The following is a 12,441-nucleotide window of genomic DNA, read 5'->3' as shown; positions in this document are numbered from 1 at the left end:
ATATTTTCAGTTTCAGTATGAGTAGATAATTAATTCATGTCAATATTTAGAGTGCTACATCCTGTGTTTGTCACATTAGACTTTCAATCTACAAGAATCAGAGGTGGTGGCAAATTTAGGATAGGCTTTAGTGGAGAGCCTTAATCTCTTTTGAGATTGGCAAGAAACTAATGTACACTAATGTATGAGCTGAAGGACAGGGGAAACACTACAAAACATTTTCAAATGGGAATTTTAAAATCAATCTGAATTCCACAATGTACATAACAAGGCATTTACCTTTTGGGGATGGCAAATTTTCTGTATGTAATAAATAAACTATCTCAGCTTCTTTGAAAAATCACTCTTATTAAATAAAAAACCGCATCTAGCACCTTTGAGTGTCTGCAATGGCAACATTACCTATGATGACAACATTTTATCTAAATATGTTTTCATCTAAATTAGGGGGATAATGTCATTTACATAGGTGGTTGACGCTTTTGTTTCTAGAATATGTTAGTTAGACTAGTTTATTTTTATCAAATAGTTCCATTTTGAGCTTAAAAACAAGGAATTTATTGAAAATAATTTAATGATTAATGTAAAGACTATAATAAATACTGTCAGTTGCAGCCCTACTCCACCACACTAGGCGGCTGCACGTCAAGCAACGACAAATAAAAACAGCGAAGAAGAAACTTGGAAAACGGACTGCGCGCGCACACAATTACTAATCTTGAGGTAAAATGGCGTCGGGTGCCATTTCCACGGAGCCCAAGAAAATATCAGAATTAAGAGTTGTCGATCTTAAATCCGAGCTCAAACGAAGGAATTTGGACACTTGTGGTGTAAAGAGCGTTCTACTTTCAAGACTGAGACAGGTAACTTGAAAACGAAGCTGTTTCGTGCACATAGGTGTGAATGAGCTGGGGAAAGCGATGCGGAGTTGCTAATGCTAATGTTGTGACAGATTTCCGGTCAGGTTACCTGCTAAACTGTCGAAATGAACACTTGCTTCGTTTAACTTTGTGTTTTTTGTAATTTAACTAGCGGTTTAAATTAACTCATGTCGGCAGAGGAGTGTACTGTTAGCTATCCGAGCTCCAGTAGTTATGTGGAGCAAATGATATTGTGATTATAAACATTAACAGCAGCTAACGTTAGTCACGCAGAATTTAAGACATGCGTTTAATCCACGGGTTAAAGCAGATGCGTCAGGCCTGCGTGCTGTCTGAGGCTCGAAACAATATGCGAGGACGGGTTTCTGAACCTTTACAACTCGACGCAGTCACACTGGTTGACCGCTTTTGAGACTTAATATGCATTTTGCGCTAACGTTGTAGGTGTTTTCTGCTAAGTTGTTGAAACGGAACGTTGTTCAGCTAAGGTGGGCTGGATAAGATGAATGGAAGTCTGCACACATGCTCATTTAAATTTGGTTATTTGCCCGATTTGTACTGTGATTTTGATCAACAATGATTAATTTCGATGATCCATGTTTAGGCTATATGAAATGTTTTCAGTTGATAAAACATAATTTCTTAATGGATAAATGAAGAGCTATTAAACTTAGCTAGCTACTGTATTAGCAATTTCGACATTTAAATGAAAACATTTATTACAACTTTTCACTGCAACGTGATCAGAGGTGGTTAAAGTAAGTAACAGCCATTGCCTTAAAAAGTGCTCTGCTGCAAGTACAATTACCACTTCAGATAACTCTTGTTGAAACTCGTGGGCTCTAAAATTAGCTTGCAACTCAAATTACATGTAATGCACTAAGAAAACAACGTATTTTTATAAAATATCGAGTTTGATAGTAATTCCATGAATGTGGAAGCCTAGTCCAGATTTGTTTAACTTGTTTTCAGAGGGGAAAATAAACATAAACAAGGGGAACATAAATTGTAATTAATACAAAATGGTAAGATCAAGATCTATTACTAATTGTAACTGTTTCTTTGTAGTGCCATTTCGTAGATCCATAATGCATAATAATTTATTAGTTGATGGTATTTTTTTTTTATTGATTATCTACATCTGCAGAGCAGGGTTAGCTGTGAGATTTACATGGTATTTTAAATGGAATTTAGCACCATTTGTGGAGAAAGTAGTCATGTTCTTTACTTAGGTACTGATATGTACTAGGTTAGTTACAAGTCACAAGTTCTCTAAACAATTATTAAAATAGCAGCCAGTTTGCTGGAGGTGCAAGCACAGACATTTCCTGTCTGCACATTTCACCCAAAGTCAAGTCTGGTACGCACAGTTTCTTTTTTTTCCTTCTAATATTGGTAATAAACAAATGTACTTGGTAGGATAACCAGCACATTTCATGCCTTGAAACTGGGGTACCACTGCAACCCCACTGCAAACTAACATCTAGCTAAAAAATGTAGTATAGAATAATTTGAAAATATGAACCTTGGATGTAATATTCATGACCCAAAGCCATCCCTCAGAGAACCGCACATTTTACACCGTCTTCACCTTTTAAATTTATGTCATCCCCTCAATGTAGTCTGTGTTTTCATTGATCTATAATAAGATGTTGGCGGCTGAGAGGAAGATACACGCATTTATAAATAATATAAAATGTTAATGATGATCTCTGGGGCTGACTTTGAAATGTGACAAAACATAGTCTTAAAACATAATTTGTGCACAATCTTGAGCTGTTATAGAATCAGTGTGTGTGGCTTTAATTAATCTGAATGTACTCACAGTTTTATGCAGCATGAAACAATCTGGCTTCTTTATTAAATTATCAAAACCAGCCAGGATTCTAATTAAATGAATATGTATTTTTTGAGTCGTATACTGTATGCTAGATGAATTTGCAGTTTATTGACCTTTGGAGAAACATACAAATATTAAAAAGAATGTGTGTTTTTGGTTGGGTGTGATTAGGATTTAAATTGTTATATTATTATTATTATTATTATTATTTTTTAAGGCCATTGAGGATGAAGGTGGTGACCCAGAAAACATTCAAATCCAGCTTCCAACTGACGTGTCAACTCGGAAAGGAGGAAAATGTAAAGGTAATCTTACTTTCTTCACCAAGGCAGGTTAAGAGTAAGCAAGCTTTAATATTTGCATATTGAATTTTTATTGTATTATTTATCATATTTCAGGGAAGAAAATTGATTCAGATGCAGACACCACAGCAGAAGATGATGCGTTTTCGAAGGTGACTAAAGCACACATTCTTGTTAATGGTCTGATATTTGTCACATCTATTCTGGCTTTTTTTGGGAATAAACAATTTTTAAACAATTTTCTAAAATTTGTAAGCCAGATAATCATGAAAGCAGTTTCCATGGTGCAAAGGTAAACCAGAATTTTTTATGTTTGGGTGGCCGTGATGCCTCACAAACGTTTGATTCTAATATACACTGGAGATCAAAATTAGAGAACAATTTATGAACACTTGATTATTTTCTTTCATAAATAATCTTTATAGCTCAACATTTGAAGGAATTGTTGTTGTGCCTATACCATGCTACTAGAACAGTGTTTTACAAATAATAACCAAAGGACAAAATTGGAGAACAGCAATGACTGTAACAGAGAACAGAAAAAGATTACAACAAAAATGTCTTAAGGTTACAACGGTCAACAAATAGTAGGAAGTGTGCAGGCCCTTGCTTTAAATGACTTCAGCACACATGCAGCCACAGGACATCACTAGTCTGTCACACTGCTCCAGAGTGATTTTGGGCCACTCTTCTTCCAGCCCCTTCCTCTGTTCTGTGACTGTAGTGAGGTTCTTGGCCATAACTTTGTTGCTAAGGATTTTCCTGAATATTCCTTTTGGGTTTAGACTAGGACTCTGGGCTGGCCATTTCATTATTTCCTCTGTCCACACAACAAGCTCCTCAGCAAAGGTCAGTCCAGCCTTTTGATTCTATCTGCAAATCAGAGTTTTGCTCACTACAGAGTGGGCTTTCAGTCCAAATGCTCCTAAATGTCGAGACACTGTATGACGAGACAGATCCTCACCCTGCTCAGCACTGAACTGGTGTATCATCGTATCATCCTGTCCTCTCTTGCATGGTCTTTCATGGACGACCAGCCTTCTCGGAGGACTTCTATGTTTTTGAGACATTGTAAAGATGCCATATTCTAGAAATCACAGATTTGGAACAACCAACTTCTCTTGCTATTGCTGATAGGGTCATCCCTTTGGCCTTCATCTGGACGAACTGCTGCCAAAGAGTTTCAGTCGCTTTAGAATGAGTCTCAAAGTCTGGCTACAAATTAAATGGGATTTGCCAGATAATTAAGGAAATTAGCACCAGGTGCTTAATTAACACCAATTACTGGGAGGTATCTGAAAGTGTTAAGTCTAATTTTGATAAGTGTTCTTTTTTCAATATCTTATTTAAATTTGTATACTGTGCTTCAGAATATATATCATTAATGAAATATGCTTAAAATACTATATTTTACTCATGTTTAGATAATTTCAAATAGGACTGTATAGACTACACTATGTTTTGTTTTTAGAAACATAGCCAGAAATAAATTTGAAAGATTTGTAATTTGACCTCTGATTTCTTTTCTAGGAAACAGAAGACTATGAATCAGAAAAAGGTATGTATGCTGGCACCCCTATGCCCGATACTAACATTAGGTTTTCTTTTTACAGCCAACACCTGTGGTGACAGGAAAGCCCTGTGTAACCTACATGTAGTTGTTTTTTATAATTCTACTAGCTACTGCACTATCTAGGCCACAAAGGGAGCCTTAAGGATATGCTTGATGAAGACATTTCTGAAGAACAACTCAAGCTTTTTTATTTGTCCACACATGGCTCAGTGGATGTGGGTTGCTTTGCTTCAAGGTCGTCAATTTTCTTAGGTAGAAAGAAACAAATGTTCTAAAGAAATTTGGATTTCTGTAGCCTTTGCCTTTCTTCCTGCATTTCCCATGGAAACGGTGAAGATTCTCAAACCAGCTGCCATTTTATTATGTCCATTGAAGAGGAACTAGCAACACCTCGAAGACAACAAGGATTGTTGCACCTTGCTTATGACATTTAATGACAACATTGGTGGACACACTAGTGACAAGTGCATTGGATAGATTTGAATGCTTCACTGACTTTACCATATGAATCCAACACCTTATCACAGGCTTTCTTGGGTGAGATGACCTATCAATGAAGCAGGGACTGAATCTGTAGTTCAAGGACCACTAAATGAATCTGAACAAAACTAAAGATGGCAGGGGACAACTAATTGTTCAAGAAACTTCATACATTCATCCCAGACTTCTATCAAAGTTGCACATATTCCTGCTAGTTCCCTGCAACCCCAGCATGATGTGTGCAGTGAAGAGATGTGACATACTACGTGGCCTGGAAAGGCAAGGACAGTCTTTGACCTTACTGGACACACCTTTTGTGCACCATTGTGCACAATTGGCTGGACTCATAACAACTGGTTGGATTTGCTGCTGAAAGACAATTTTTGAGTGTTCTGAAATCTGCTGGTAAAACACTGACTCATTGAAGCACTATTGGAAGATACTGAAGGTGACTCAGATGACTTTCCATGGACTGACTAGCTGGAACTGCATTTTGCACAGTGGACCAAAGGATGAACTGAAATGTTTCCTCCATATTTGAACTTTTGAAGATACCCATTTGGAGAACTGCCACACATTGTAGGAAGCGTCTGGAGTCCAGGCTTCACGTTCAGTTTGAATTATGACTCGAGTGCTTAACATGTGTCAAGAGAATGAAGAGCACCCAATTTTCAGTGAAGATTGTGTGTTTTGTGTCTTCCTGTGGTGTCTACGCCCTCGATGACCATTAACACTAAATGTGCTTTCTATTCTACTTTTTAGGTCAAATAACATGCGACATGTGAATGTTAAAAGTTGTGTTTTGCCATGTTTATCCTTGTTAAATCCCTCAGATGTAACTGATACAGATGATGGTACTCGTGAAAATTCAAAGCCTGCACCCTCTGAGGACAGCCTCGCTCAGGCTGAGTCAGAAGCTGTGGCAGCTGAGGCTGATTCAGAGCCTGAGCCTGAGCCAGAGGACGATACCGATGGTGATGCTGAGCCAGTGGTGGATGAGGATGCTGACCCAGAGATGGATGGGGAGGCTGAACCAGAGGTGGAGGCCGAACTGGCTGAGATGGATGCTGAAGGCATGAATTCCTCTAAAGAAGCCGAGGATGATCATCTGTCTGTCTCAATCCAAAATGAAGATGCCATCACCCTAGATGTTGATGGTGACGATCTCCTGGAAACAGGTAAACATGTGAAACTTCCAGATCCAGAGGGTGAAAAGGGCACAGATGAGCCAGAGGTCTCTGCTGACACGGGACCAGATGATGACATAAAGGTGGAAGAGCCAGAGGGCCACAAAGATGGTAAGAAAGATGACGGATCCAGGTCTGAGAGCGTGAAGAAAGACGGCAGAGACTCCTTGAAGAAAGCTGAAACGGGAGACAAAGAAAAGGATTCTGGGAAGAAAGGCCCCTCCACTACTGGGGCATCAGGTCAAGCAAAGAGGTTTGTCTTTCTATGTCAGTTCTTTGATACTACTACCAAGTCCAGCTCACTAAGAACGCAGCATTGTGGGTAGCCTCAAGATTTTTTTTTTTTTTTTTTTTTTTGCCATAAGGGAAATGTTCACTGATGTACCTAATCCTGCCATTTACTACTTTGATTTATTTTTCTGAAGTTGGTTAAATTGTGACATTAACCAGGAGATGAGAAAACACCTCTTATTTTGTTACTTTGACCTTTCCAGAAGTTTTAAAGCCTTTTCCAGTTGCTACACATGGCATTGTAAAAGAGCATTAGTCCCTGTGATGGCAGTTTTTTTCTTTTTGGTCATGATTCGCTGTGAAGTTGAACAAACCTCCGAAGATTTCATTGGTCCAGGGAATAAATTGGCTGACAACCTGACCCATCTCACCACTGGAAAAGCAATGAATGCGACAATGAGACATTGGTTCACATCTACGCCTTGCCTTCAGGATTTTATAAATGAAAAGTACAAAATATGGTGTTTATGTTCCACTAGATGTTTGCCTTTCACTTTGCACTGGGTTTTGTTCACTGCCACTCATTTTCATTGTTTCATTGTTGCAACATTTGCTTCATAGCTCTTCAAGAGACAGAGATGGAAAAGCTGCAAAAGATGATAAGGGTAAGATGGTGTCCAAATGTTGTTGGGGAAGCACTTTTCTCATTTCATTCAGTGTAATTGCGATATTTGCTAAATGTGTTTTGGAAATAACTTTCTCAGCAGTCGCCAGTAGCAGCAACAGCAGCTCTTCTCGTAACATATGGGTGAGCGGCCTCTCTTCAAACACCAAAGCAGCTGATCTGAAGAACCTATTTGGCAAATACGGGAAGGTAAGGTTTCTGTACTTTAGATTTTTGTATTTAGCTGTTGCTTATTTGAATGTATCTACAAATGCCACAGTCATTTTACACTCAGTGTTGGCAGAAAAGTGTTGAAATGCAATTTGTTGCCCTCAGGTTTTGAGTGCCAAGGTGGTTACAAATGCTCGTAGTCCAGGTTCAAAATGTTACGGCTTGGTGACACTGTCTTCCAGTACTGAGGTGACAAGGTGCATCTCCCATCTTGACTGCACAGAGCTACATGGGCAGAAGATATATGTTGAAAGGGTAAGTTGAGAATTAGTTACTTGTTTTACAATAATTTTCACATTTTACCCTGCAGTGTCTCTTTATATTTCAGTGCTGTTGTTTTTCAGGCCAAAAATGATCCATTCAAAAAAGAGCCATCAAAGAAAGAAGCAGAGGACAAAGCAAGTTCCAGCAAATCAAGTGATAAGCGCAGTTCCACTGGAATAAAAGTGACTAACAAGTGAGTGACAGAAAAAGTTGAAGTTTATGTTTTGTTGATTGCCCAATTAAATTAAATTAAGCACAATTTAACTTTTGATTTTTTTAATGTGTAGAGCACAGCCATCTTACAAAAAAGAAGATAAGAAATTGGATAAAGTTTCAGAAAAGGACAAAGATTTATCCAAGAAACAGGAGGCCAAAAGCGGAAAATCTGGATCCGTATCATCTAATTCAGGACAAGAATCTTTAAAGAAAGACGACAGAAAGCATGGAAGTAGGTTTATCCTACTTATCTCTAATTTACTGAACCTAGTTGACTTGATGAGAATGCTCATGTCAGTTCTGTGTTTTCTTTTTGTTTCTAGGGACAAAGAGCCCAGGCAAGATGGTGGTGGTAGATCATGCCAAAGCAGATTCAAATTTTGGGAAACCAAGACCTTTCAGAAGGGGAAGGTATTTTGATAAGGTAAGGTTTTTAGATTACATTGTTGAATTACCTTTTAAACTTGTTACCAGAGGCTGATAAATGAGATTTTGTTTTATCCCTTTCAGCCTTTTGTGAATATGAATGTTCAAAGGCGCCCAAAATGGTTGATTCCTCCTGAAGAGGTATAAACTCCTGAGTATCTTACTTGCTTTTAAACTTTTCTATCCTACATATTTTATCATTAAATGTAAATTTTATTTTTTCGTCTTCCAGTTAGAGATGATGAAAGACAAACAGAGACCTTTTACTAACAAGGGTGAAGACGGTGACATTCTGCCTTTTGAGAAGATGAAAGAGCAGAGGATGCGTGAACGGATGGCTCGTCTGGAGCGTGCTCGTAGAGCTGTAGAATTGCGCAGGTAGCTTGAAACGGTGCTTAGTTTTCACACATTTAGTAGATTCAAAATTAAGAGTTTTTTATGATAATTCATGTTTTTATTGTTTTTAGACGGCGTGAAATTGCCGAACAGGAACGGCGAGAACGTGAGCGTGTCCGACTGTTGCGGGAACGCGAAGAACGGGAAAACCTGCTCCGTGAGCGACAGAGACTTGAGATGGAGAGACAAAAACTGGAAAGGGAACGCTTGGAGAGAGAGAGACTTGAGAGGGAGAGAATTCGTATTGAACAGGTACTTAAAGAATTTACCTTCCTGTGAAAGTAAACATCTTTACACAGTCAAAGTTAGTAATTAGCTGGCTTGTGATCCACAGCCTGTGTTTGTGCATGGATTCCAAGTCATGCTTTTTAGACTTCCTTTTAGAAAGTTGACTGTGAATTTTGTTATTTATTTTTACTGCCTGCAGCAGTATAACAATTTAAAAACTCTCTCTCAGGAACGTCGCAAAGAAGCAGAGCGCATGGCACGGGAACGCGAGGAGCTGCGGAGGCAGCAGGAGCAACTCCGCTATGAGCAAGAAAAGAGAAACCACCTCAAAAGAGGCCGTGAAGTGGAACACGGGTATATACGCTGGTTTAGTTTTGTCTCACAGCAGTTTGTGGTGCCATTTACATATTGAGATATTTTAAAAATGTGTTAGTTATAATTGTATGTGTTGCGATTTGAAAGTATGACTTAAGGTATGTCTGAACTTAATGTTTCAGTCGCCGGGAGGATCCATATTGGAACAGCAACAAGAAGATACAACCTGAGTCTGATGTTCGTTTGAACCAAGGCTCAAATTACAACCGGCAACAGAACCGCTTTTCAAACTTCACTCCCCGAGAGAGGGGTCGCTTCCCAGAGACTACTGCTGAGCAGCCCAACACGTATGACAGGTACTAGTGTTAAAACTGTAGGAATTGAGAAAGTCCATTGTGACAGTATCAGTCCCATGATACTGATACTTTGACATTTGTCATAGCAGAAATGTTGTGTGTTCATTAAAAAATTGTTTTTGTTTGTAGACGTAACCGGTTTGATGGTGAGCCAGAGGTAAAGAAGAGTCGATCTGCTCCTCACAGAGAAGGTTCTGGCTTTGAGCGCTACCCTAAGAACTTTGAAACAGTCCGCAGAGCTGAGCCGCCCCCTCCTCCACGCGCTGAACTCCGGGACACCGATCACAGGGACAGAGATGAGAGACGACCTGTGCCCTTGCATGACCGCCCTATGGGAGCCAGAGCCACAATGCCTAGCATGGCACACAACCGTTCAAGCAGGGATGGAGGTCATGGATGGAAGAATGATGGAGGCCTTAACTCCAGCAAGGGAGATATTCGGTATTAATGCAGTTTTTAAATAATGTCAGTTCACTTTTTCCCTCTCTAGTATATGAAAGCTCAGTTCTTTATTTTATATCTCTTGCCTTGGTACAGGCACATTGGTGATTCGAACAGGGGACCTATGCGAATGCGTCCAGAGCGTTCAGGCAGAGATGGTCCAGGCCCTGCGCTTAGAGGAGGCTCCTCAGCCAATCGTGGAAGGAGCAGCTTTAACGATCGAGATGGAGGAAGACCCATGATGATGAGTGATCAGGTCAGTTTACCTTCTCACTAGAAGAACATTCCTGATGGTGAAAGTCAAAAACAAATCGGCATAAATACTGTTTTTAACTCAGCTGCTGCTAAAAAGAGAATTGTTTGGTTAGTCCATCAACAGAAATCAAATTGGCTTTTGACAGATTTAATCTTAGAATAAACAAAGATAACAAACATTCAGTGATGCCTCTCTCTCAAGGTCGGGCCACTCTACTTAACTAATAACTGAAGTTGTCTGATGATTTTACTGTGCCATGTTATGGACAAAGTATTAGTTCAGTCTGCAGTCTATGAAATTGGTCATTTTGTCAATAACAGCAAATCTGAATACTAATCTCTGCAGCCGTTCAGCTCGGGCCGCCAGGTTGTAGTGGAACGTCACAGCAGGGAGCAGGGACTGAGGAAGGAGTGGCAAGGTGGATCAAGCTCGCAGGGCAGCGGCTTCCCTGATAATCGCAGGATGGGAGACAGCCGGAGCAGCATGATGGCTCCTTCTAGGTATACCAACATTTGTAAACAAATTTTGAAAAAAAAGGGAATGTTACCCTCATTCCAGATGTCTTAGATTTGATTTTTGTTTTTCTGCAGTCACTCCTCATCTGGAATGAACCGAATTGTACAGATCACCAACAACTCTATTCCCAGTGGTGGCAGTGTGGGTGGATTCAAGCCCTTTAAAGGAACACAGCGGCAGTTCTAGTTGCAACCAAATTCCTCCACCTCAGAGCACCTGGAAATTTTTCTGAACTCTTTATTTTTAGGATATCAACTGTTTTAGGTGGCACATTTGTAGCCATGAGGTTGTTAACACTATTTTATTTTGTATAGATGTGTTTACCTCAGTGTAGGGTTTCTTGACAGGCCTACTGTTACCATAAACAACCCTGTGCACACTGTTTTACTTATTTAGGAAGCTATTGTACAGCCTTAGGTCTTTGTAACAAAGTTTTCAAGTGATGTTACCAACTTCTCTACTTGAGTGTTGTTTGTACATTTTCAGTAGGCTAGTGTTTCACTCCGTTTTCCTGTTTATTATGTATTATTTTTACCGTTATTATAGCTCATGAAGGGATCATTCACTCATTTGGATGTTTCTCAGTGAACAAGCAGCTGACAGAAGTAATGTTTTGAAAAGTCACACTTGTGACTATCTTATTTTGGAAAGATCGCTTGGGTTTGTGAAAACATTGTCAAACTGTAAAATAGCCTGCATTCTTCCAAATACCTCTCAAAGGCTGTGAGTTGAAGCACAGCCTGTCTCTGAAATAAAAATTGACTTTTAAAGTCTGGCCCCTGCAGAATATTTGGTGATGCCAGAGTCCCTGGAAAATTACAGAAAATGGCTGTAAATTTGTATTAACAGTATTTTTTGTAAGATGCACAATACCGGGGAATAGTGGGGGCAACCATACTTGCAAGTGGGGTAAGAGCCAACCTAAATCATTATCCCATCAAACACCATTGTTAAACCTTAATGCCAATATAACCATGCAAGAAACAAAGTTTTCCCAGTCCAAGCCCTGGGTGGACGACTACAGGAATATGACAGAATGATGTAATATCATTTAATATACCTTTAACTGGATGGCAGCACAAAATAATATAATACCTGGTACCCCTAATGTGAAATGTACAGTGTGAAAGGACTTTGTATATTCACATAGGAATTGTCATATGTGATTAGACCCTCTGTGAGCAGGTACTGCTAAATTACTGTTTTAATTATTTTAGTTGTTTCATTTAATTTAAAATTATATTGTCAGAATCCTCTTATAGTTGGACCAGTGCTACACATCGCAGGTTGCCCTGCATGTACATAGACTCACCTCACACACTCTTTACCATCACACCTGTTGTAATTTGTTCATAAAGTTTGATTAAACTACAAAAATGTGAGAAACAGAATGACCTGCCGTGACTGCTTCTATCATGTCCTTATGTCCATTTCTAACTTGTGTGTGTTTTGTTTGCAGCATGTTCAAAGTTTCTGTCCACACAGAAATTCCTGGGCAGAAAATTTGTTTTCCCGTAGGTCTGAAGTAGAATCTTAAATTTTAGAAAGCAGCTTTCTTTAGGAAGACAAACAACACAATACAAGTGATAAGAGGTGATAAAACTACATTTAGATTTTTACAGTTTCTTTTTAGAAGTT

The 12,441-nt window shown here is 39.1% G+C and overlaps 1 protein-coding gene across 3 annotated transcripts; it reads left to right on the top strand.

Moving 5' to 3' along the window:
* The first annotated feature begins 723 nt into the window (after positions 1 to 723).
* Positions 724 to 12,194, top strand: sltm (SAFB-like, transcription modulator). Of its 3 annotated transcripts, none has more exons than XM_026378118.1 (20): positions 724 to 863; positions 2,939 to 3,026; positions 3,120 to 3,175; positions 4,554 to 4,581; positions 5,910 to 6,516; positions 7,116 to 7,159; positions 7,262 to 7,368; positions 7,495 to 7,644; positions 7,734 to 7,846; positions 7,941 to 8,101; positions 8,193 to 8,293; positions 8,380 to 8,436; positions 8,528 to 8,673; positions 8,763 to 8,943; positions 9,149 to 9,273; positions 9,417 to 9,590; positions 9,720 to 10,031; positions 10,128 to 10,287; positions 10,633 to 10,787; positions 10,878 to 12,194. In XM_026378118.1, exons 1-20 carry the CDS (start codon positions 729 to 731, stop codon positions 10,987 to 10,989), a joined length of 3,012 nt encoding a protein of 1,003 aa, XP_026233903.1. In that variant the 5' UTR covers positions 724 to 728; the 3' UTR covers positions 10,990 to 12,194. The 3 variants fall into 3 exon arrangements, with proteins under 3 accessions (XP_026233903.1, XP_026233902.1, XP_026233901.1); XM_026378117.1 differs by having other exon boundaries at positions 7,259 to 7,368; XM_026378116.1 differs by having other exon boundaries at positions 7,116 to 7,368.
* Positions 12,195 to 12,441: the final 247 nt, after the last annotated feature.

Source organism: Anabas testudineus, chromosome 3 (genome assembly GCF_900324465.2).
Source record: "Anabas testudineus chromosome 3, fAnaTes1.2, whole genome shotgun sequence".
Lineage (NCBI taxonomy): Eukaryota > Metazoa > Chordata > Actinopteri > Anabantiformes > Anabantidae > Anabas > Anabas testudineus.
The sequence above is the reverse complement of the archived record's forward strand: the minus strand, read 5'-3'. Positions and strand labels throughout refer to the sequence as shown.

Coding starts and splice junctions, on each gene's coding strand:
- sltm (XM_026378116.1), top strand. CDS start 729: ATGGCGTCGGGTGCCATTTCCACGGAGCCCAAGAAAATATCAGAATTA. Junction 3,176..4,553: donor AAGATGATGCGTTTTCGAAG/GTGACTAAAGCA, acceptor TTTCTTTTCTAG/GAAACAGAAGACTATGAATC. Junction 8,294..8,379: donor GGGGAAGGTATTTTGATAAG/GTAAGGTTTTTA, acceptor TATCCCTTTCAG/CCTTTTGTGAATATGAATGT.